Source organism: Garra rufa, chromosome 1, assembly GCF_049309525.1.
Source record: "Garra rufa chromosome 1, GarRuf1.0, whole genome shotgun sequence".
Taxonomy (NCBI): Eukaryota; Metazoa; Chordata; class Actinopteri; order Cypriniformes; family Cyprinidae; genus Garra; species Garra rufa.
Genome location: NC_133361.1, coordinates 28564470 through 28591026, shown reverse-complemented (window position 1 = coordinate 28591026; position 26557 = coordinate 28564470). Strand labels below are relative to the sequence as shown.

At 35.9% G+C, this 26557-nt stretch overlaps 1 protein-coding gene across 3 annotated transcripts; it reads left to right on the top strand.

The window, feature by feature from the left end:
- On the top strand, positions 1–26423 carry pdpk1a (3-phosphoinositide dependent protein kinase 1a). 3 transcript variants are annotated; one of them, XM_073838584.1, is made up of 14 exons: positions 1–116; positions 12402–12626; positions 12723–12765; positions 12851–12988; positions 13098–13242; positions 13773–13870; positions 14159–14234; positions 14325–14393; positions 14796–14892; positions 14969–15142; positions 20430–20626; positions 20951–21008; positions 21209–21361; positions 25009–26423. In XM_073838584.1, the coding sequence occupies exons 1-14, from the start codon at positions 93–95 to the stop codon at positions 25099–25101; spliced, it is 1590 nt and encodes a 529-aa protein (XP_073694685.1). In that variant the 5' UTR covers positions 1–92; the 3' UTR covers positions 25102–26423. The 3 variants fall into 3 exon arrangements, with proteins under 3 accessions (XP_073694685.1, XP_073694693.1, XP_073694677.1); XM_073838592.1 differs by lacking the exon at positions 1–116 and adding an exon at positions 8137–8207; XM_073838576.1 differs by lacking the exon at positions 1–116 and having other exon boundaries at positions 12345–12626.
- Positions 26424–26557: the final 134 nt, after the last annotated feature.

Genomic DNA, 26557 nt, shown 5'->3' with positions numbered 1-26557 from the left:
TGACGTCAGAGCTGGCAGGAGCGAGGCAGCAGCGGCCATCCACTACAGCTCTGTAATGACAACATTACTGAGACATCTGCCTGAAAACGTCCATGGCCAAGACCAAGAGCCAAGCTGTGAGTATATGATGAAAGATACAACATAATATCTCGAGCCGCACTGAACGATAGGATGTCCTGGAAGCGCATCTTTATTTACACTGTTTAAATTAGCCACTTGCTATCTCCTTCTAGCTAAGCAGCTTAGTGTTTTGGGAGGGGTTTCACTTTAAGTAAGTTTTATTCTGTACATGTAATTCAATCAATTTAAGTAATTAGTTTGTTTGTTTGGGCGTTTTGAAAAACGAAGGGCAAGGGCTGGTGTTTCAACATTCCCTAATTTTTTATGTTATAAAAAATAAAAATAATAAAACCCGTGTTAGCTCATCGTTATTGCACATACTGATGCTGTTAGTTACATACAGTGTCATTTGATTTTAATTACTGTGGTTGTTTTGATAGCCTCTGTAGTTTGTCAGCTGACAGGCTAAAAACAAACAGCAGTGCTCGTGAACATGCCAGAGGAAGTGACGCAGCAGCGCAGAGTCGGTTAATGATGGATTTGTTTAATTTGTTTAAGGTGTCCTCACGAAACGTCTCTCACTAGAGACGTGTTCACTTGACAAACAACACCACTAAATTTAATCCAACTCAAAAGACTAGTTACTCTAGTGCTATCTCTATTGCTTTACAGCAGATGAGAATTGTAAACAAATATGTGACCCTGCACCACAAAATCAGTCATAAGGGTAAATTTTTTTTTAAAGGAACACTCCACTTTTTTTTTGGAAATAGGCTCATTCTCCAACTCCCGGCGAGTTAATAAGTTGATTTTTACCGTTTTTAAATCCATTCAGCCGTTCTGTTCTAGCGATATCACTTTTAGCATAGCTTAGCATAGATAATTGAATCCTATTAGACCAACAGCATTGCGTTAAAAAATGACCAACGAGTTTCGTTATTTGTCCTATTTAAAACTTGACTCTTCTGTAGTTATATCGTGTACTAATACCGGCGGAAAATGTAAAGATGTGATTTCTAGGCTGATAAGATTAGGAACTACACTCCCATTCCGGCGTAATAGTCAAGGAAGTTTGCTGCCGTAACATGGCCGAAGCAGGCGCAGTAATATCACAGCACATGTGCAAATGCTAACCTAGCTGGGAACTAATTTCAGGCGCTGTGTGATATTACTGCGCCTGCTTCGGCCATGTTACGGCAGCAAACTTCCTTGACAATTACGCCGGAATGGGAGTGTGGTTCCTAATTTTATCGGCCTAGAAAATGATTTGCTAAGATAGGACAACATTTGGAACAAGATACAATTATTTGAAAATCTGGAATCTGAGGGTGCAACAAAAAAATCAAAATACTGAGTTCAAATAAAGTTCTTAGCAATGCATATTACTAATCAAAAATGAAGTTTTTATATATTACGGTACAAAATCTACAAAATATCTTTATGGAACATGATCTTTACTTAATACCCTAATGATTTTTGGCATAAAAGAAAAAAAAGATAATTGTGTATTGACCAATACAGTGCATTTTTGTCTATTGCTATCACTGTAAAAAGTTTAGCAGCTGCCTTAAGATTTTAAGTTAAATCAACTTAAGTCATTTAAACTCACAAGTTATAGCAACTCATTTTTTTGTAATAAGTTAAAATGACTTGTAGTTTTAAGCTGATTTAACTTAAAATCTTAAGGCAGCTGCTGAACTTAGGTTTTTAAGTTGAATCTGGTGAAAACTTTTTATGGTGTACAAATATATCCATGCTACTTACACTGTAAATTTTTTTTTTCCCAGTTTCAACTTAAAAACTTAAGTTTAGCAGCTGCCTTAAAATTTTAAGTTAAATCAGCTTAAAAGTACAAGTCATTTTAACTAATTTTTTTGTCGTGAGTTGAAATGACTTGTAGTTTTAGGTTAATTTAACTTAAAATTTAAAGGCAGCTGCTAAACTTAAGTTTTTAAGATGAAACTGGGATTTTTTTTTTTTTACAGTGTATGACTAGTTTGTGGTCCAGGGTCACATATTCTAAAGCAAAGGAGTTATACTGGGATAAAACAGCAAAACCGCCTCAAAACTGAAGAAAATGTGTTAACACCTTACAATAAGATTTAAGTCTTCAAGTCGTGATTATTCAAAATTAAGACTTATAAAGTAATTTTTATCATAATCTTGACTTTTTAAGTTATTATTATTGCTTGGTGTCTTGGTAATTATGACATTCAAGCATCACTTTATGTGGCAGAAATGAACTTGAATGTATTACAGATTATTTAGCAGTAAAAAAATGTAATTTAAATATACTAATAGTGTGTAAGCAAGCAATAGAAAATACACAACAGCAGTATCTATAAAGGCTAAAAGTAAAGACCCTGTAGCTATTTCCTCAAGATCAATATGCTAATAAACACTAACGTTAATTAGACAGCTGTACTAGAAAAACTGTTACTAATCTGCGTTAGGATGTTGTTTATGTGACCACGTATTTGATAAAGAGCCACAGCGCATGCAGGAAATTCGTGCTGCGTCTCATACCTACAGATGCACTGAATGAAACACTCAAAGTCATTGTGGCTGCTGCGTTTGTGCTAAACAAGTGTTTACAATCTTAAAGATACTATCTGACATTTGCAGCTTGTATGTCTCAACATATTAGGCATCTGCAGAGACATTGTCACTTACAAATGTTTAACAGTAACATGCAGACAGGTTAGACACTCTTTACATATAAGCTCTCACCTGTCTCTCGCTGTGTTTGATTATGATTATGATTTTTTTTATAACATAAAAGCACTTTGTCTAGAACTAGGAATGTATTTTTCTTGTGAAGGCACTTTATGACCAGGCTAACCAACTTGTTTGCATTCGCGCTTATTTTGGCAGCCTGTCAACCTTTACTATAGTGTTCTCTCATGCATACAGTGCCACTGTTTGCTTTTGAAGTCACCCAATGCTGGCTGATGTCATATCGTATTTGTTGACTCTATCAAAACTCGACTTCCTAATCTAGTTTTAAATGCGACTTCCAGGAAAGATGTCCGTTGTGTGATCAGATTACAGCGTGGTACACTATTTTGATGCCATTGATCCTGAGGGAGGCGAAGGGCTTATTCTGCAGCTTGTAATCGTTATTGTTGTTTTAGCCGTTGTGTTTATGCCACTCCCATTTATATTATTAATGTGTCATAAAGGAAGTGATGTTAATTGTTAATACTTTAAGTATCTGTCCAAATAGCTGATCCTTTCACAAACACACACTTCCAGACAAGATTGTCATGATATTATATTCCAGCAATCATTATGTCTGCGTGGGTATTTTTTTAAACCTTTGATAAAACATAATTATGACATGAAAAGTATGAGATAGTAAGTCAATATGATAATTATGAGATAAAGCCAAAATTGTGCCACAAACAGTCAAAGTCATTAATGACATACAAAGTAATAAAAAGTCATAATCAGAATTTTTAATCCTTTCATAATTATGGTTTAGTATTAGGGCTGCACGATTATGACAAAAATCATAATTGTTAATTATTCCCTTGAAATTGTAATTGCGATTATTAATTACGATTATAACAATTTACATGGGCTGATGTTTTAAATAGCTTTATACCATTGTTTGAAGCAACTGCATGCCATAATTTCATATAAAAATTAAAAAACAAGCTGAAAACACTCTTTCTCAAAACTTTTTTTGCTTTTCTCTTCATCACAAATGTGACCCTGGACCACAAAACCAGTCTTAAGTCGCTGGGGTATGTTTGTAGCAATAGCCAAAAATACATTGTATGGGTCAAAATTATTGATTTTTCTTTTATGCCAAAAATCAATAGGAAATTAAGTAAAGATCATGTTCCATGAAGATTTTTTGTCAAATTCCTACTATAAATATATCAAAATGTAATTTTTGATTAGTAATATGCATTGTTAAGAACTTAATTTGGACAACTTTAAAGGTGATTTTCGCAGTATTTTGATTTTTTTGCACCTTCAGATTCCAGATGTTCAAATAGATGTATCTCGGCCAGATATTGTCCTATCCTAACAAACCATACATCAATAGAAAGCTTATTTATTGAGCTTTCATATGATGTATACATCTCAGTTTTGTCAAATTTAACCTTATGACTGGTTTTGTGGTCCAGGGTCACATATGTCAACGATACATTGATTTGGTTTCTTTAAATAAAAAAAAAAGTTAAATGGTAGCTTATGTTAACTAATGAATTAACTAATGTTAATTAACACTTTCAGACTATATCTGTGGCATGTTGTAGTCCAGATTAAAATGTAAAAAAGTTTGAAAATAAATAGCGTATTAAGTCTAAATATTTAAGTATTTGCCGTTGTGATGAACACCATAGCAAATACACAAATCTGAACGGCTATTTAAATAATTTAAACACTTTTCAGAAGCTGTAAGCGGTTTTGTTTCTGGGGTAATGGCTGCATTATGTTTAGCGCCATCTGCTGTCAAAGTCAGAAAGTGCACTTTCATCCAGAGCGTGCTCCTCCACGTGCTTCTCATCCGTGCTTGTTTACATCAGAGTGTACACATGTCTTTGACGGTATTGTGACCAGTTGATGGGAAAAGTTATCTTAAAATGCATTTAAAATTCTGAATAATTTGTTATAAATAATTTTTCTGTGTATTTTGATGTGCCCACATCGATTTACCTCTGAATCAATCAATCAATCAATCAATAAATAGTGAAAATAATGGTAATATTTTTTTAGAAGGTGTGTGAAAACTTTTGCCTGGTTCTGCGAATTTGGAGATAAAAAGTCAAATTAAATGAGATATTCATAATAATGAGATAAAGACAAAATTAAACAGTCAAAGTCATCAATGACAGACAAAGTTATGACATACAAAGTAATTATGACTTAATTACTAATCTCATAATTTTTACTACTTAATCATCTCATAATTATGGCTTAGTATCTCATAATTATGACTTTATATATTGTAAATATGACATCTTATGATTTACCAAAGCTTGACTTTATTTGGAGGAAATGGCTTTCATGACTTTGAGATAATATTTGACAGTTTGGAGATAAAACATGGTACATATTTTGATCATTTAAATACATAAATACATAATTCTAAGAATTAAGATTATTTGAACTGGCTGGTGAACCAATAATGGCCAAAAAAAAAAAAAAAACATCCCAGGATGCACCTTTTATTCAGTTCATAATGGATTTTTCATACTATTGATGACTTTAAAAATATTTTTCGAAACACTATTATTCAGAAATGTTTAAATAAATAAATAAAAGAAAAGAATAGTAATAAAAAAGAATTAAAAAGTGTGTGAAAAGTTTGACTGCTGCTGCACATGTCACATTATGACATCCAAAGTAATTTTGACTTAAAATGTAATATTTTTCTATCTCATAATTTGGACTTTTTAATCATCTCATAATTATGGGTTAGTACAAACAGTCAAAGTCATTAATGACAGTCAAAATTATGACATACAAATGAATTATGACTTAAAATATAATATTTTGTATCTCGTAATTTTGATGTTTTAATCGTCTCATAAGTATGGCTTAGTATCTCATAATTTTAACTTTATATTTTGTAAATATGACATTTTATGTCATAATTATTATTTACCAAAGCAAGATTTTATAAGAAGGAAATGGCTTTGAGATATTATTTTACAGTACATATTCTGTTAATTTAAATGTATAAATATATAATTCTAAGAATTACAAATATTTGGACTGGCTGGTGAAGCAAAAATTACCACCTTTTTGTTACTGCATAATGCATTTTTCATAATATTGATGACTTTAAAAATATTATTCGAAATACTATTATTAGCACTGTTTCAACCTTTTCTGTATGTCAAGCTCCTGTAGCATCCATGTTGTCAGTTACAGGCACAGGGACAGTCCTCTTTAGTTTCTGTGGTTGTGTGTTTGGCATAGTGGTATTGGAGAAGTGCCTTATGTTGCAGGTGTTTGGAAAGTACCAGAGTTTTTTAACTAATAACAGAACCTGTTAGAATATGTTTTTTTCTCTCCTCATTTCTCATAGTAAACAAATGAGGAGTGATCAACCTGCTGTGTGGGGAAGCAGGTCTTCCTTTATTTGCATGGCTTCGGGGGTTATCTTAAAGCAAAAACTGCCCTTATGTTGATACAGACATAACCCTTTATGTATTTAAGATATGTATTTAAAGTATTTAAAGGGATAGTTAGCCCAAAAAATGTAATCCTGTCATCATTTACTCACCCTCATCCAAACTTGTGTGTTTCTTTTTTCTGTTCAACAAAAGAGATGATGTTTTGAAGAATATTGGTAAGCATGGACAAAAAATACTATGGAAGTCAATTAGGGACCATCAACTTTTTTTTCTTTTCTTTTCTTCTTCTTCTTCTTCTTCTTCTTTTTTTTTTCAAAATATCAACAGAAGAAATAACCTTACATGGTTGAAACACCTTGAGGGGTAAGCAAATGATGACAGGATTCATTTTTGGGTAAACTATCCCTTTAAGACCTAAGTCTTGCAGTCCACTAAACAACATGCTCCTAATTAGATGGATGACTTATATTTAGTCTTGACTCTCAAGTTCCTCTTTGTAAAGGCAATCCAAGTTGCACAGTAGGTGAGTTTGTTTCTCCATCAGATTTGGAAATATTTAACATTACATCACTTGCTTACCAATGGATCCACTGCAGTGAATGGGTGTCATCAGAATAAGAGTCCAAACAGCTGATAAAAACAAACAACATCTTGTGAAGTGAAACTCAGCGTGTTTGTAAGAAACAAATCCATCATTAAGACATTTTTAATGTTGCTTTCAGCAAACCTCTATGTCCTCTATTTTTTTTAACATATGCTTACTCCAGTGAAAAAGTCGCCTTGTCTGGATCAGGAGAGAAATATGCACAGATCAAGTACTGCTTACAAGAAAAGCCTTTTCAATCTTCACCCAAAAATGAACATTTGCTGGACTTGGGCCATTCAAGATGTACAACAGATTGTTTCTCCATCAAATTTGGAAATATTTTACATCACTTACATCACTTGCTCACAATGGATGCTCTGCAGTGAATGGGTGCCGTCCAAACATCACAATAAGTAATTCACTTGAATCAAAGCATTTAACATCGTGTGAAGTGAAAAACTGCAAGTTTGTAAGAAACAAATCTACCAAAAATAGAGTCCTCTATTCATAATAAATGCTTATTCCAATGGAAAAAGTCACCTCGCCTGAACCAGGAGAGAAAAATACACAGATAAGGCACTGCTTATGAGCAAAGCTTTTTCAAAAACAGTTCCAAATAAAATATGCTGGTGCATTTTGATGTAAGAGGACAATAGATAATGGACTTTTCACTGAATGAAGCAATATTATGGATTAAAGGAGAACTCCGGTGTGATATTGACCTAAAGTGTATTGAATCATGATACCGAGTGTGAACGTACCTTGCATATTTCATCTCGGTTTGTGTCCTGCTGTCCGAAATCTGGGGTCAGTTAGCCGATGCTCACAACAGGTTGTCAATGAGAGTCAACAGGGCATCGGAATAGCCATGTAAATAAATCACTGTTTTACGCCATTTACGAGGCACAAAGTAGCTCCACACTTCATTGGTAGACTTCCAAGGGCCCTGACATTTAAAACGAGACATTGAGAACTCAGAAAAAGCACCGGTAGTTTATTTACAAGTAGATTTATACAGACATTTTCCACCAGGAACAGACCGGTCGCCGCCATCTTAAATGTAGTCACGATAAGTCGAGTGTCGAGCACGAAGGAAACTACAACCTGATACGTTGATAACCTGATAAATTCCTTGGTGCTCGACACTCGACTTATCGTGACTAAGTTCAGGATGGCGGCGACCGGATTTTCTTTTCCAGGTACTGTCTGTATAAACCTTCTTGTAAATAAACTACCGGTGCTTTTTCTGAGTTCTCAATGTCTCGTTTTAAATGTCAGGGCCCTTGGAAGTCTACCAATGAAGTGTGGCACTACTTTGTGCCTCGTAAATGGCGTAAAACAGTGATTTATTTACATGGCTATTCCGATGCCCTGTTGACTCTCATTGACAACCTGTTGTGAGCATCGGCTAACTGACCCCAGATTTCGGACAGCTGGACGCAAACCGAGATGAGATATGCAAGGTACGTTCACACTCGGTATCATGATTCAATACACTTTAGGTCAAAATCACACCGGAGTTCTCCTTTAATACCCAGGGGTCCCCAAACTAAGGCCCGGGGGCCGAATGCGGCCCGCCCCCACATTTGGATCGGCCCTCTGAACAATGCCAGAGACATATTTTGAAAATGTAATTTTAAATATGTTTTACTTATATCATGTCGGTATTTGATAATAAAGGTTGGCTTTCAAACTAAAATAGCAGGTGATGCACGAGCTGGCTAGAAAATTCAGAGCGATGACAAAATGACTTTGAGGTGAAATAGCACTGCTTGTGGGACAAGTGCAAAAGCAAGACTTCACTCATCTCCCAGTTACCCAAAGTTTTTCAGCTGAGAACCAGTTGAAAAGTCTGTGGAAGCGCTGAAAATGCTGAAGGTGGAATTTGACGTGTGATTCAAAAAACACAGTGGACCAACACCAGCAGATGACATTGCACCCCAAATCATCAAAGACTGTGGAAACTTAACACTGGACTTCAAGCAACTTGGGCTATGAGCTTCTCCACCCTTCCTCCAGACTAGGACCTTGATTTCCAAATAAAATAGAAAACTTGCTCTCATCTGAAAAGAAGACTTTGTACCACTGGGCAACAGTCCATTTCTTCTTCTCCTTAGCCCAGAGCCTCTGATGTTGTCTGTGGTTCAGGAGTAGCTTAACAAGAGGAATGCAACAACTGTAGCCAAATTCCTTGACATGTCTGTGTGTGGTAGCTCTTGATGCCTTGACCCCATTCCTTGTGAAGTTCACCCAAATTCTTGAATCTGTTTTGCTTGACAAGCCTGTCAAGGCTGCGGTTCTCTCGGTTGGTTGTGCATCTTTTTCTTTCACACTTTTTTTCTTCCACTCCATTCTTCCACTGTTAACATGCTTGGATGCAGCACTCTGTGAACAGCCAGCTTCTTTGGCAATCAATGTTTGTGGCTTACCCTCCTTGTGAAGGGTGTCAATGATTCTTCTTGGCAACTGTCAGATCAGCAGTCTTCCCCATGATTGTGTAGCCTAGTGAACCAACCTGAGAGACCATTTTGACGGCTCAGGTGTTTTGAGTTGATTAGCTGATTGGCATGTCACCATATTCTAATTTGTTGAGATAGTGAATTGGTGGGTTTTTGTTAAATGTGAGCCAAATCATCACAATTAAAAGAACCAAAGACTTAAACTACTTCACTCTGCGTTCATTAAATTTATTTAATACACAAGTTTCACAATTTGAGTTGAATTACTGAAATAAATGAACTTTTCCATGACATTCTAAATGACTGAGAAGCACCTGTATATCTTTTGAAAAGAACTGATAATTTGTCTATCTGGTGCATAAAAAAATAATAAACTATTCTAGCATTAAAAGGTATAATAAATACAGGTAAAATCATAATAAAATTAATAATAATAGTAGTAGTAGTAGTAGTAGTAGTAGTCGTCAGTCCGGCCCATGGAATTTTCTTTTATAAGCCGACCCGGCCCCCTATTAAACAAAAGAAAATTATGTGGCCCGCTCAGGAAAAAGTTTGGGGACCCCTGGATTAAATTATTAATAATTGCACCCAATCTTCACCCAAAAATGATCATTTGCCAAAATTGGACTCTCCCAAACTCAGGCCATCCGACATGTACAGTAGCTGAGCTTGTTTCTCCATCAGAGTTGGAAATATTTAGCATTACATCACATGCTTACCAATAGATCCTCTAAAGCAGTGGTTCCCAAACTGGGGGGTGTGCGGAGTTATGATAAGGGGGGTGCGGCAAGGCTAGTTTACAGCCGATTTTTATAGAGATTCGAAAGAGATAAACGGCCGAAACGGCAGTATTCAGCGTGCACTGCTCAATGTGTGACGCTCTGATCAGTATTCCGCTCTATGAATGTGCGTTCCGTTGAGTTGCTCACGGCCCGTATGAATGCTCCACTCGTGTACCGCTTATACTTAACAGAAAAACAAAAAAAAAGTCAGCTCAAATAACGCAATGACAAAAAATGTCCGTGTTCCTGTTTGCAATAGCGCCGCATACTGTGCTGTAACCATAGTCGGATTAACCATATGGGCAATTGGGCAAGTGCCCAGGGGCACCACGTCCAGGGGGGGCACCACGCAAATAAATTTTCTCCGGTAAGACATCTGTTTAGCCATGGCCTATATATACCCTTTCATCAGAACGTACTGAGTCAGTGGATGTGCGATCTATCGCCAGATTCACACAAACTGCGTGAACCTGTGCGCTTTCATTTTGATGCCTATATATTTCTCAACCAGATTCTAGCAGCATGCTGTGCAGTGCGTCACGCAAATCTATTTATTTGCTTGAATTTTACAGAAAAAAGTTTGGGAACCACTGCTCTAAAGTGAATGGGTGCCGTCAGATTAAGAGTCCAAACAGCTGATAAAAACATCACTTAGGTAATCCACACAACTCCAGTCCATCATTAAACATCATGTGAAGTGAAAAAATGTAGTTTGTAAGAAACAAATCCATCATTAGGACATTTTTAATGTTGCTTCCAGCAAAAGTCTTCTATTCACAATACCACTTTCTCCAGTGAAAAAATCACCTCGTCTGAATCAGGAGAGAAATATGCACAGTAAAAATTTAAAACAGTTCAAAATAAAATATGTTGATCGGTTTTGATGTGAGAGGAATCACTGAAGAAAGCATTATTATGAATTAAATTATGAATAGTAGCACCCAATCTTCACCCAAAAATGAAAATTTGCTGAAAATTGACTTGGCTGTATATGTACAGTAGATGAGTTTGTTTCCCCATTTGATTTGAAAATATTTAGCATTACATCACATGCTCACCAATGGAACCTCTGCAGTGAATGGGTTCCGTCAGAATGAGAATCCAAACAGCTGATAAAAACAACACTCAAGTAATCCACGCGACTCTTGTCCATCATTTAACATCATGTGAACTTGTGAGTTTTATAAGAATCAAATCCATCATTAGGGAATTTTTAAAAGTTGCATCCAGCAAAAATATGAGTCTTCTATCCATAATACTGCTTTCTCCACAGTGAAAAATTAACCTCGTCTGAATCAAGAAAGAAATACGCACAGATCAAGCACTGCTTACAAGCAAAACCAGTCCAAAACTCTTCCAAACTAAATATGTTGGTAGATTTTGATGTGAGAGGAATCACAGAAGGAAGCATTATTATAAATTAAATTATGAATAATAGCGCCCAGTCTTCACCTAAAAATGAAAATTTGCCAAATATGGACTCACCCAAACTCGGCCATCCAAGATGTACAGTAGATGAGCTTGTTTCTCCATCAGAGTTGGAAATATTTAGCATTACATCACTTGCTCACCAATGGATCCTCTAAAGTGAATGGGTGCCGTCAGAATGAGAGTCCGAAGAGTTGATAAAAACATCACAATAAGTAATTCACACAACTTCAGTGCATCATTTAACGTCATGTGAAAAACTGCAAGTTTGTAAGAAACAAATCCATCATTAGGAAATTTTTTTATGTTGCCTCCAGCAAAAATATGAGTCCTCTGTTCATAATACCAGCTTTCTCCAGTGAAAAAGTGGCCTTGTCTGAATCAGGAGAGAAATACGCACAGATCAAGCACTGCTTACGAGCAAAACCAGTCTAAAACAGTTCCAAACTAAATTTGTTAGTGGATTTTGATGTGAGAGGAATCACTGAAGGAAGCATTATTATGAATTAAATTATGAATAATAGCACCCAATCTTCACCCAAAAATAATTTGATGAAAATAGCAACTTTTTCACTGAAGGAAGAGTTATAAATTGAATTATTTATAAGTAAAAAATGACAGAGACCACCTTTGAAACGCTCACCTCGCGAGTTTCGTTCAAGTACAGTACATGTGGTTAGTGTCAAAAGTGTGGTTATGCCTAACAGCTCCACTTAACCAACAGCGTGGTGCTTTGTAACTTCAGCAGGGTAAATATTTTGCCTTCTCTGCAGCGTAAACAAAGGCAGGTCTGAGTGAATGAATTTGAGTACTCGTAATCCTGGGTGAAAACAAACACAGCCCTCCCTCTCTGCGGAAGCTCTACTGTACTTTATCAGCTGCTGGTTACTGCCTCCAAGGTGGTTTTGTTCCTCATTGCACATGCACCCGCATGTCTGAGTGTGTGTCATGTTTGCTCTCTGTGTGTGTTTTGTGTGTTTTCGCTCAGTACGATGCTGCTCCCATCCAGCCTAGCGTGGTGTTGTGCTCCTGTGCTTCTTCATCAATGGTAAGGACTCAGCTCAACTCCAACCTTCCTCACTGTCTCAGCATGGAGGTCCGCGGGGGTGAGGCAAGCGCTCAGCCAAAGACGTCTACCATCAAACCTCCGCAATCACGCAAGAAGGAGGACTTCAGCTTTGGCAAAATTTTAGGAGAGGGTTCCTTCTCAACAGTGGGTACTATTTTCGTTTTTGCAGCCTATATGTAAGATTTTGCTTATAATTAACAATTGGTACGATTTTGATGAATGAACATATTTAAATTGCAGGTTGTGCTTGCAAAGGAACTGGCCACAGGAAAGGAATATGCAAGTAATGGCATTCGATTGGATTTGATTTGATTTTATATACATGATAATAAATGAATAAACTCAACTGGTGTCGATGTGTTTTCCAGTGAAGATTCTCGAGAAGAATCACATCAGGAAAGAAAATAAAGCACACTATGTGATCAGAGAGAAGGATATATTGTCAAGCATAGTTCATCCCTTTTTCGTAAAGCTCTTCTTCACGTTTCAAGATTCCCATAAGTTATGTATCCTTTGCAGAGTGCCGTTGAGCTGTGAAACTGTGAAATGAAATCAAGCCTGTTTGTTAAACTCATTATTACGCTGTTAAAATGTTCTTAACTTCTAATCCGTCAGATTTCGCCCTCAGTTATGCAAAGAATGGAGAACTGCTTAGATACATTCGCAAAATAGGCTCATTTGATGAGACTTGCACAAGATTCTACACTGCTGAGATAGTTTGTGCACTCGAGTATTTGCACGCAATGGGAATTATTCACAGGTAATTTACACTTTTTACTAGAAATATGATTTTGAATGGAATTGTGTAATGCATTTTTAAATATGTGACCCTGGACCACAAAACCAGTCTTAAGTCGCTGGGGTATATCTGTAGCAATAGCCAAAAATACATTGTATGGGTCAAAATTATTGATTTTTCTTTTATGTCAAAAATCATTAGGATATTAAGTAAAGATCATGTTCCATGAAGATTTTTTGTAAAATTCCTACTGTAAACCTATCAAAATGTAATTTTTGATTAGTAATATGCATTGTTAAGAACTTAATTTGGACAACTTTAAAGGTGATTTTCTCAGTATTTTGATTTTTTTGCACCCTTAGATTCCAGATTTTCCAATAGATGTATCTCGGCCAAATATTGTCCTATCCTAACAAACCATATATCAATAGAAAGCTTATTTATTGAGCTTTCATATGATGTATATATCTCAGTTTTGTACAATTTTACCTTATGACTGGTTTTGTGGTCCAGGGTCACATATGTGCTTTGACTTTTTTCTTTTAATTTAGGGACCTTAAACCGGAGAACATTTTATTGGGCGAAGACATGCACATTCAGATAACGGATTTCGGGACGGCCAAGCAGTTGTCCACGGATAGCGCTCAAAGTAACGCACTGTTATTATTACTACGTAGAATTGCTTTGCTCTTTTTGTTGTTGTTTTTTTCCCTAACGTCTGTCGTTGACTACCTTCAACCCCCTTGGAGCTCATGCGTGAAGTGTTTGTTATCTATAGATACACTCATAACAGCTTTCAAATAACATAAATATGGGACAGTCTGTCATTTTTCTTTGTGCACATGTATGAGTTATCATTGTTATGGTCACTGAAGATATGTAATGCTATTTGTGCCCACCTGAATCTGCTCTCAAAGTCCAAATTTGTCTTTTACAGCAAGAGCCAATTCTTTTGTTGGCACTGCACAGTATGTTTCTCCAGAGCTGCTGATGCAAAAATCAGCCTGCAAAAGGTTTTGTCATTTTTAAATGTGCATATTATGAGATTTAAGTTGTAAATAAGTTGGATGTGTACAATAACGTCGTTTCTGTTTCTGTTTCAGTTCGGACCTCTGGGCAATGGGTTGCATAATCTACCAGCTGGTTGCTGGATTACCTCCGTTTAGAGCTGGGTAGGTTATTGAGTTTTCAGTTGAGTTTTAGTTGAATTAAACGTTTGAAATATTGTGATGGTGCTTTGCACTTCAGTTGAAGTGCTGGTGGTTGATCACTGCTGTAATCGCAGTTTTAAAAAACATGGTGTGAAATAACAGGAAGTGTTGGCTTTGGTGTTTATGACTTGTTTGTGTAGACAGTACAGAGGGCTTCTGAGGAAACCCCAACCGCTGGGTCACATGACCCGCTTGCCGTTTTGGTTACATTACAACCAATAAATGTGCCGTTGAAAACAAAACATTGAACCACGTGACTGTAATTTAACCCTTTCTCTCAGCTCTGCTAGTGAGGCTACAAAACCCACTCAGATGATATTGATTTTTGAGTTCTGTTAGTCATTTACTTCTGTCTTTCATTAGGAACGAGTACTTGATTTTCCAAAAGATAATCAAGCTGGAATACGAATTTCCTGAGAAGTTCTTCCCTAAGGCTAAAGATCTGGTGCAGCGACTGTTGGTGAGAATTTTAGTTTCCATTACATGTCATCATTGTCGGTGGTGGAGCACACTCATTGTTTTCTTTCTGATTTCAGTCTTTGGACCCTAGAAAGCGGCTGGGATGTGAGGAAATGGGTGGGTTCAATCCACTGAAAGGCCACATGTTCTTTGAGACAATCTCATGGGAGAACTTGCCGGTTCAGACTCCACCCAAGCTGACGCCTTACCTACCAGCCATGGCTGAAGATGATGAAGACTACTATGGCAATGTTAGTTAGATTTATCATTCCTATTATTCTCCATTCTCCATGATACTGTGATATATATATATATATATATATATATATATATATATATATATGGGTCATTTTAGAATTGCGGGTACATTTCAAATCGAAAAAGAAGACAAAAAATAGGATTTTCTTTTTATGTTAAACTTTTTTATTTTCATAGAACACACTTCAAATTTAATATTTTCAATATTTGCTGATCTTAAACTTTTTAAAAATTATTCTGAAAATCAAAGTACGAACAGAAAAATGTCAACTCTGTTATAGACAAACTGGGTCAAATATATACAGTTGACAAATGTGAAAAAATTTAAAACACCGTCTGCCCTAAGAGAACTTCTGTCTTCAACTTTAAGCCTAATAAATAGTTGACTTTTTATTTTAGAGTAAAACATATCAACACCTTTAACTGAAGCGTTGCCAAGATATTGTGCATTTTCTCTAAACATAGCTTTAAAAATGACTGCAATTCTACAATATTTCATGTAATAAGAAAACTATTTAGGCTAATCAGCTTCTAATCAGTTTTTTAACAGTAAAACACACATAATGATATTTTTAAAGCAAAATCTCAAACAAACAGAGTTGACACTGATGGTAACAGAGTTGATATTAATAACAGAGTTGACCACCCATAGTTATAAGTTCAAAAACAACAATGTTTTCTGTCACACTCTGAAACCATTTTAAATGTAAAAACAACTATTTAATCTTAAATACAAATTACAGATCTTTCATGAACTTGAAAATTAACTGCATGTGTCTGGAAAATAAAATTCAACAGCTGCTCTCTCAAAATGCAAATTTTGGCATTAATCACTTAACCCCATGTCGTTCCAAACCCGTAAAAGCTTTGTTGTCTTCTGAACACAATTTAAGATATTTTAGATGAAATCCAGTATAGAGTATTCTGACGATGTCTTTACTACTTTTCTGGACCTTGACATTGTTATTTAACAGGTAGTCAATGATTTCATCTAAAATATCTTTAAAATTGTTGTCCAAGGACAAACAAAGCTCCAGCGGGTTTGGAACGACATAGGGGTAAGTGAATAATGACAACATTTTCATTTTGGGGTGGAGTATACCTTTAAGTAATGGTGGGGTGAGCATTCCTATGCAGTTCCAAAGTTGCACAGTGAACTATTAATTAAAATGTGTAAACAGACCATGCGAAATTATGAAGTATACGTTTAAGACACAACATCTTGGAGAAAACAGTTATGTTGACAGTCCTAACACAGAACTTAACTTTCCTCAATCTGCATGTGTCTACATAACGTAAATAAAATTCTACTCTTGGACCTAATGTTACCTGGATATGTGGTTCAGGGTCTAGTTCAGGACTTTGTGGTGGTGTCATCTCTACAAGTCTCTGCCTTTTTGCTCTGCCTCTCTCCAATACCTGTGCTTGTCTTTTCTCCCTTTCACATAGATCAGCCACTTCATTTGTCTGCCCTGCATTTTTCCTTTTGTGCCATATTTCTCTGTCCTTTCTTAAATTTTCTGCCTGCCTTATAGGGTCAGCATTTTGCCATGCCCTGTATTGCCGCTGCCTTTCTGCTGCTGACAGCTTCATTTACCTATCATTAATTTTCCTTAACCTGTAATGATATACAACAACAAATATATAATTTACAGTAAAATAATACAAAATGCCTAAATGTGATAGGGAACATTTGACTCTGGTAATCACTGTCAACTCTGTTATCATTAAACTTTTTTAGACCACTAACAGAGTTGACATTTTCCACCATTTTGTGCTTTAGCTCAAGATGCTAACCTCAAACCAGATACCACATGGCATGTCTAAAACTGAAATTTATGTGTTTTCATCATAATATTGTTTTTAAAAAGGTGAATGAGAGATTCACTGAAATATCACAATAACAGAATTGACAAATAATGAATCTACTAATGGTGTGTCCTAAACATTTTGTACAAATTAATGAGAGAGGAATAATGGCAAACCTCAGTGCCTTCCAGATTTTCCCACCAGAGGAAGTGACATCACTTTGAGCAAGTCACTTGCTTTTTCTATCACTGCTTTAAAGATTGTTATGCCTTTTTATAACAGAGTTAACAGAGTTGACCAGAACGTAGGGACAGACACAAAATGTATTTTTTAATTACTAAAACGACAAATAAAACACAAAATAGATGGTTTATGCAACTGTTTACATAAATTAGTAGAGTAAACACACAAAAAAGATAAAAATTAGACGCAATTATTTCATGATAACTGAAGCTGAATGTATGATTCAGGAGGCATAGACTGTCAAAAATAGGTATAGAGGGAGTCTTTAATTTTAATATTTTTAAGACAAAATGTTCCTAAATACACACACAAACATTATTTTTAGTGATAGCTTGATATAATTTGTGTAATTATTCAAAACTGTTTCAATAATTTTTTTTGTTTTTGGAAAATAATAAAAGGTTTATCTCAGAGACGAAAAATGTACCCGCAATTTTAGAATGACCCATATATATAAAGTGTTTTGCTTGTTGTTGTTGCTTTGTGTTTTTCGTTTGGTTTTGTTTGTTTTTATTTAGTTTTCTTTATGATTGGTTTGGTTGTTTTTGTTTGTTTTGTTTGGTGGTTTTATATTATGTATTTATTTTGATGTTTTTGTTTTGTGATTGGTTTGGTTGTTTTTGTTATGTTTTTATTTTGTTGTTTTTTTGTTTTGTGTTTGGTTGTTTTGTTGTGTTTTTAATTTTATTGTTTTTGTTTGTTTTGTGTTTTGTTTGGTTATTTTGTTTTTGTTGTTTTTGTTTGGTTGTTTTATGTTACGTTTTTATTTTGTTGTTTTTGTTTGGTCTGGTTATTTTGTTATGTTTTGAATTTTGTTTTGTTGGGTTGTTTTTATTTTGTTGTTTTTGTTTGGTCTGGGTGTTTTGTTATGTTTTTATTTTGTTGTTGTTTTGTTTTGTGTTTGCTTCTTTTGTTATGTTTTTAATTTTATTGTTTTTGTTTGTTTTGTGTTTTGTTTGGTTATTTTGTTTTTGTTGTTTTTGTTTGGTTGTTTTATGTTACGATTTTATTTCGTTGTTTTTGTTTGGTCTGGTTATTTTGTTATGTTTTGAATTTTGTTTTGTTGGGTTGTTTTGTTTTTATTTTGTTGTTTTTGTTTGGTCTGGATGTTTTGTTATGTTTTTCAACTTGTTGTTTTTGTTTGTTTTGTCGGGTTGTTTTATGTTTTTACTTTATTTCGTTTTTGTTTGTTCTGTGTTTGGTCTGGTTGTTTTATTTTTTTATTTTATTGTTTTTGTTTGGTTATTTTATATTATGTTTTTATTTTGTTGTTTTTGTTTGGTTTGGTGGTTTTATGTTTTTAATTTGTTGTTTTTGTTTTGTCTTTGGTCTGGTTGTTTTATGTTTTTTGTTTATTTTATTGTTTTATGTCATGTTTTTTTTGTTTAATGTTTTGTTTGCTTGTTTTATGTTATGTTTTTTATTTTATTGTTTTATGTCATGTTGATATTTAGTTGTTTTTGTTTGGTTTCGTTTCTTTTTGTTATGTTTTTATTTTTTGTTTGTTTAATGTTTTGTTTGCTTGTTTTATGTTATGTTTTTAATGTGTTGTTTTTGTTTGTTTTGTGTTTGGGATACTGTGAAAAATTATAAATGAACAGAGATTTGATTTGTTTGTTGTTGTTCTGGTATGTTATTATTTTGTTGTTTTTGTTTGTTCGTTTGTTTTGTGTTTGAATGTTTGATGTTGTATTGTGTTTTTAGTTTTATTTGGTTATGCTTTGCTTTGTTTTGCTTTTTGTATCATAATGTTTTAAAGGGGTCATGAACTGCCTTTTTTTATTATTTTGTACTGTTCTCTGAGGTCCACTTATGATGTTAAGATTTTGACATAAAAAACATCATAATTTAGAAGTCATTGGCTATTTTCTGTCCTGTTTGGACCCCCTCATCAAAAAGCCCTGTTTAAATAGCTGTGGCGTATTGTAGACTCGGAAGTAAAAGCCCACTGCTGTGATTGACAAATAGCTGTGTATGTTTGACAACCTACATTCTTCATAGATGGATGCTGCTGTGATATAGGTTAAGTAAGGGATAATGTACAGGCAGCCGGTAGTTATCGCAGAAATAAGCCCCGACAGTGTGATCAGGAAGGGGCTCACACTGAAGGGGCTTATTTCGCGATAACTACCGGCTGCCTGTACATTATCCCGCTTATTACACGGCTACTTGCCACATAAGGAAAAAACTGGACATGAATATGAATTTGAAACCTTTTATTGGCATATTTGTTTTAAATTAACATTTTTATCCTTCCGCGAAACGATATAGTACCACGTGACTAACATTCAAACTATGTACGTTAGTAAGACAATTTAAATAGGTTAATGTCGAAATTTTCCATTGTTAATTGTGGTTGTCCAGTGTTTGTCACAAGATGGCGCCAAACGGTAATCTTTGTTGGCACGGAGGGATTTTAAACATACAAGTAGTACCGGCTATGCGTTATTACTTTGGAGCGGTGATTATTTGAAAAGAACGAACCTGCAAATGTCTCAACTGACCAATCAGAATCAAGCATTCCAAAGAGCCGTGTAATAAAAATGCATAAACACTCAGTACATATCAAACGATCTGCAATAACAGACAAAGCAATAGTGACCACAAAATAAAAATAGTTACTCACACTTGTGTGTTGCGACACTACTGTTGGATTCATTATAGCCGGCACAGCGTCATCTTTTATTTTCAATCTTTCTGAAAATTCTGTTTTTCTATGTTTTATAAATCCGCTGTAAAATGAAGTAAACAAAGTACCAAGTTCTTACAGATGCCGTCTAGATCTTCATTAAAAATAAAGTTCATCCACTCTTTCCTAACATTGGGATCAAAAGAAAGGCAATGCAAAGACTGTTCTTCCACAACTTGGCACTGCACAGCGTCTCGTTGTATTCAAACCATCTTCATTGTTTGGTTTCTGCGTAGACCTGCGTTCGCCTGAACATTTAAAAATTTGCTTCCCCTATAGAATGGTGTATCTTCTAATGATGTCAGATTGATGGCTTGTGCAGAACATCCTTATTCCTTCTACTCTGACCGCCAGTCTGCTGTGAGCTAGAGACGGCGCTAAAATCAAGCCCGCCGTCTATTTTTTTCTCATTTAATATTCTTTTTCACTCTGAGATACAAAGTAAAACCGGCCACGACTTGAGGTTTAATTAAAGTGAAATATTTAAGTGTCTAATGACAGTTAAAGGTACAAATTGCTGTTTTATTTGAATCCCACAGTATGAAGATCTCCTCAGTCAGTTCAACAGCCTGCTGGTGGTCCCATCCAGCTCATCACAGATCGTCCCACTGAGATCCAGCAGCAATATTGAGCAGTACATCCATGATCTGGACAGCAACTCCTTTGAGCTGGACCTGCAGTTCTCCAGTGAGGAGAAACGACTTCTGCTGCAGAAGCAAACAAGTGGCAACCCTTGGTATGTTATAACCTTCATTCAGAAATTTGTTTTCCTGCTCATAAACGGTCATTCTGGTTAAATATTAAATTGCCATCCTGTAGTGACAGTGTAGTTTAAACACACATTCATTTTGTTATTACACATAGTAATAGAGATCATAAAGCGTTGCGTGTGTATGTGCTAATAATGACCTTTTTTTATCTCTTGCATTTCCTGTTAGGATTTTTTGCAGCATTTTGTAAAGTGAACTCTTGATCATTAAAGTTCTGTTTTCAACAACACAAGTAGCTGTAACTGACAGCTTGTTATTCATTAACATCTGCTATTTTTTCTGTCTTAAAGGCACCAGTTTGTTGAAAATAACTTGATATATAAAATGGGGCCTGTTGACAAACGAAAGGTAACATTTTCCTCCCTGGTTCTTATCTTTTATGGTATCAATAGTGTGAAAAACAGGTGCATGTTTTTCTTTTTCTTTCTTTCTTTTTTCTTTTTTTTTTTAAAGAGATGAATACAAAAACAAATAGCACCCTCTTCTGGTTGCAGTTTGTAATGACAGTGAATGTTTTTGACCCTTTTTTGTTTGTCATTTTTTCACAGGGACTGTTTGCTCGACGCCGTCAGCTTTTACTGACAGAAGGGCCACATCTATATTATGTGGATCCTGTGAATAAAGTACTAAAGGGGGAAATTCCATGGTCTCCAGAGTTGCGTCCTGAGGCCAAGAATTTCAAGACGTTCTTTGTCCACACGGTAAAAACTATAGTATTTTTTTTTACTTTTTTATTACATTATGCAGGGTTCCTATGAGGTTTGAAAAAGTATGGAAAAGCATAGAATTTGATTTATTTTCCAGGTCTGAAAAAGTGTGGAAAAGTGTAGTTTTTAAAAAAAAACTTTATAATAGAAAATGAAGAATTTAATTTAAAAAAGTTATCGTACAAGGAGTGAGGTTTCATGGCAGCTGTTTAGTGATTCTTTAATAGTGATTGTCAGATACGAATGAATAAGTTCAAGGTGCACTTTTTCATTATGCAAATTGCAGGGTATAAGCATTTTGGGTTTCTTCTCACTATATACTTAGCAACGTATTATATAGCCTCAAGGATCTTTGCAAAAGTAAAAAATATACAGACTTTTATGTGCGCACAAGAAACCCTTAAACTTAGCACATAGGACAATGCACACTAAGCAACCTATTGGGCAATCAGCCCATTTCGTGGTTTCTTGGCCATGAACTATGCGTTAAAGAGACCTAAGACTGCCCTAAAGAAAGCCAAATTTTAAACACTTTTTTACAGTACAAGTCTTTTTTATAGTCTTTTTTTATTTTTTACCACCACAGAGGATATGTTAAATTGGACATTGATAATATCTTATTAGAGGTACTACCATAAGAAAAGCCAAATTCTCAGCAAGTAGATTTCTGTTCATTCATGTGCATCCAGGCTCTCATTTTATTCATACACTGCAAAAAATGCTTTTCTTACTTAGAATTTTTTGACTTGTTTCCAGCCAAAATATCTAAAAATTCTTAAATCAAGAAGGATTTTCTAGACAAGTAAAAATTATTTTCTTGTTTTCAGTAAAAACAAGTCAAAATTAAGTGTGTTTTTGCTTGAAACAAGCAAAATAATCTGCCAATGGGGTAAGAAAAATTATCTTGTTTTCTGTTTGAAATAAGATTTTTTTTCTTACCATTGTGCCATTGTGCAGAGGAAGACTCTAATTGAGCGATTGAGGTGTTCTGTTGTTGAATGTAATAATGAACAAAGCAGTCATCATTTACTCCCGACATCTGAGCCGCTTAAGAGGCAGAGGTTTAGCGTTACTTTCGTTTTTAAAGGTCCCATATTGTCAAAATCAAAATTTCCTGTTTTTTTTCATGATAACTGAGGTCTAGGGACTATGTAACTACCATATGAGTTTCAAAACAGTCAATCCACAGTAAACTGCACACAGCCTGCTTAAAGTAGCTGTTCATTTTCACGAGCCACTGTGACTTCCGTACAGATGTGACGTCCGATCTACTCAGTCACCGCCTTCAGTCACCACCCCGAGCACCAACCACCGTCCCACCCTCCTTTTGTCAAACCCAGACAATATCGTGTCCAAAACATTGCTAAGCAACAACAACACGGAAACAAGTCGAAAAAACCCTGTTCAGTCGATAGATGTCGAAACTACATCATTGCACAGGCTTCAGAACAACGTGAATATAAGAGACCAGAGGCACGTCAACGTCAGCCTCTTTCACTCAGCGATTCCGGTAAATACACGGATAATGTGTCCCATGATTTGTTCCGGAGTTGTTTGATTTGGTTCATTCACAGTTGTTTTCCAGAATCTGTGCGTGCTTTACACACAACCCATAAAGACATGTGACGTTTGGATGTGAGATGTAATGCGATGCGTACGTTTCACTAAACTGAAACTAACCTGAACAAACTGTGCTTCAGCGCTGATAGTGAGGAGCTGGCTCTGCCTGATCGCCGCTTCATTCCACTTTGCACGTGTTTTTTCGTTGTGAAGAGTCGCATGATAACGTGCATCATCACTACAACACTGCCTTTATGGTTCTGGCTTTTGTTCACACAGCGCTCGTTCCCGTGATTTTCCAGAATCAGCGCGCATTGTGAAAGGGGCTTTACTGAAGCAACAGTTATGTAGCTTACTGCATTCGGTGTTTGAAAAAGAAAAAACATTAATGATCGTTCTGAAATATCCTGTTGAGTATCAGCAAGCTAGGCTCTCTCTATGGCTCTGGGCTTGGCTACAACGATACATGACCGTAGTTAACTGTGGTTGGCCTGGCTGTGCGTCACTCAGAAAACAAGAGGCCAATCAGAAGAGAGGCTCATGAATATTAATTAGATGGGCCAAAATTGACCTGTTTTCAAGTACTGCTCACTGCAGAGCCAAATGGCCTCCAGCTCCACCTCTCTTGTTGTCCAGCTCCACCTCTGTGTGAACAAATGGGTGGAGTTATGTTAAGGGATAGGGTAAGGGGTAGGGTTAGGGTGTGGTTAGGTGTCTATCTCCACCCATTACCTCCAGCGAGGGGGAGCTGGAGCTCCAGCTACTCCCATATGGCTCTGCAGCGAGCACCCTCTCCCTGTTTTTGGCAGAGCTCCTAAAAAAGGAGCTGTAAAAATATATTGAGATGGATTTTGGCACTTATACCGCAAATATATATTCTTAAGGATATCAACAACTAAAATAAACCTCCAGAAATGTGTACAATATGGGACCTTTAAATGGAAAGCACCAATCCCGATCTACATAAGCATCTATCTTCGTGCGAATCGTTCCTGATGCAGCTTCACCCACAGCAGAAGTGAGTTTAAGGGTTTTTATGCAACTTTGCAAATGGCCTTTCTTAATAATGTGCTTGTTGGCAAGTTTCACCGATAAACGCGGTTAAATGCGGCTAAAGTAAACATAATCCGAGAGAGGGGTGGGGCGAGCAGAGCTCGGTGGTATTTAAAGGGGCCATGTCTTAAAATGAGCTGCTATTTTGCAGAGCTGATTTTGACAAGGTAAAAGGGTGTTACACTACTATTGAGAATTTTTAACCAGAGTATATTAGAGACTTTTCATTAAGACCCTAAAGAATCATATGAAATTGTGGGAAAGTGTGCATCTGATGACCCCTTTAAAGGAACTAATCCTTTAATGCAATATCATGGTACTTCGATAAATGCATCGTGCTGAAAGATGACTAAATATCATTTATAAGACGTAGTATTAACTAGGGAACAATATCAAAATCTCACGGTACGATAATATTGCAATATGAAGTCCACAATACACTATATTGCGATATTTAAAACAATAAATGACAAATGAAGAATTGGAAAAAATTTGTACATTTTTAAGTTAAATACTTCTCTCTAATGCACTTTATGAGCTCAAACTTTTATGTTCTTAACTAAGAAGACATAAGTCAGTAATAAGTTGACTTGTACCCGAAATTTACAATAGTATGTTCCTGCACGACCAGAGAGGCTGCAGTTTTAGTATCGCATTTCTAGGGCCCTAGTTTTTCCATAACACCGCCACCTACCGAATTGGATGATATAGCAGAGACTGCAGTTTCAGGACCGCATTTCGAGGACCATGTGGTTTATTTGTACTGTTTGTACATGATGTCAAATATATTGAATCGCAGGAACTTTTTTTCAGTTGTGATTTTTGTAAAACGCATCAGAGGTTAAAGTGTGTAATACCTGCTTTGAGTCACAATTTTAAATAATAACAGTTAATAATATTGAGTTTTGCTATCACCATAGCATGATATCGATAAGGTTACATCTCCAAATAAAACATTGTAATATCATGCTACTTCTTGGTACTTTGCTAAATGCTGCTAAATCTTTTCATCATTTTCTCATATGCAGCCAAACAGGACGTATTATCTAATGGATCCCAGTGGTAATGCAGACAAATGGTGTAAGAAGATTCAAGAGGTGTGGGGAACAGTATATCACTAATAACAGACTGCTGGCATATTGGGGCATCAGAAGACCACTGGAGGCTAGTCAAGGCTAGTCTTCGAGGTCTCAGCCCTTCACCATTCAACTACCAATCAGGAAGTCAACTGTGCATTTATGGGACTAGTGCATCAGTATTCCTCCTTGAGGAGGAAAGCTTTTGCTTGCAGTGTTTTTGTCATGTCTAGCAAGTGTAATATAAATCAAAGATCTGTACACTATATATGTGTATATAGATATGTATATACATAGAAAGTATCCCCAAAAGCTTGGGGGAAAAAAACACTCAAATATCTGTTGCCTTTAAAATAATAAGGATAGCTATAGAGGACACTCAGATGATCCTACAGGTCAAGTAAATATTAAATTGATAAACAAATCATTAATATATTTATATTTATTCCGTAGGTCATATTGTTCACCTGTAATAATATCATGAAAGAATCATCATCAGAAAAAGAATCACCTTTGAGCCGTTACAGTTAGTACCCAGCAGTGGCTTTTTTTTCCGTGGTTTCAGGTGTGAAACTTGCACTGGGTTTCCTTAAATCTGCTGTTTATATTTGTTTTATATTCTGTTTTATTTATAAACATCAGTTTAGTTTGAAAATAAGTACTTGATAAGGTACGTTACACAGTATGCACTGCAAGCGAGCAGCATTGAGTGGTGGATGGCTGTCGATGGCACGTTTTGTCATCCTGGGTCACTCTCTTGCAGTGCAAATATGGTGTTATACCTACGGGAATTGAGCTGTGAAGAGAATCGCAACTGTAAATAAGGGCCGTGCTCGCAGATGCTGTTTTTGACCACTTTATTGTACATTTAAAAGGATGCTGGTCCAGCACAGGCGAACGAAAATGCTGTAACTAAGTGAGAACCAAGCACAGAAGCGTGCTTTCTCCTTGCATTGTTCAGTTGTGTATTTATAATTGGACTCGGTTTGTCAACGGATATAACTGTGATGTACAGATGATGTATTATTCAGAGAGTAACACAGTGTTACTGCATTCGCACCTTGTATAATTTTATTCTTATATAAGATTATTTGCTGGCAGCGGCTCAGCTTGTAGTACCTAATGTAATTTAAAGTCTAATATTCAGAGATTTTAAATGGGGCCACGTGTTGTAAATATTGAGATGTAAAGCCTTTGAATGTGAACGACGGCTGTAATATTTTGCAAGATTTTTATGTGTCCTAAATCAGGCCACTTAAATGATATCAGATTCAATGTTTATGCCCTCGGGTTTCGGCGCACCTTTAATGATACCGAAGAATGTCCAGGAGAAAAATCATCTTAAGTCTCATAATAAAAAGTGTATATGAAGAGTAACATCTTTCTGCTTGTGTTTCTGACAGAGTGTTGGTAGCATGTGCGAGACAGCAGTGCTAAGACAACAGCTCCCTGTAGACTTTCCATGTCTTTTACATTTGGCGCTCTCATGCATGCTGGCTGT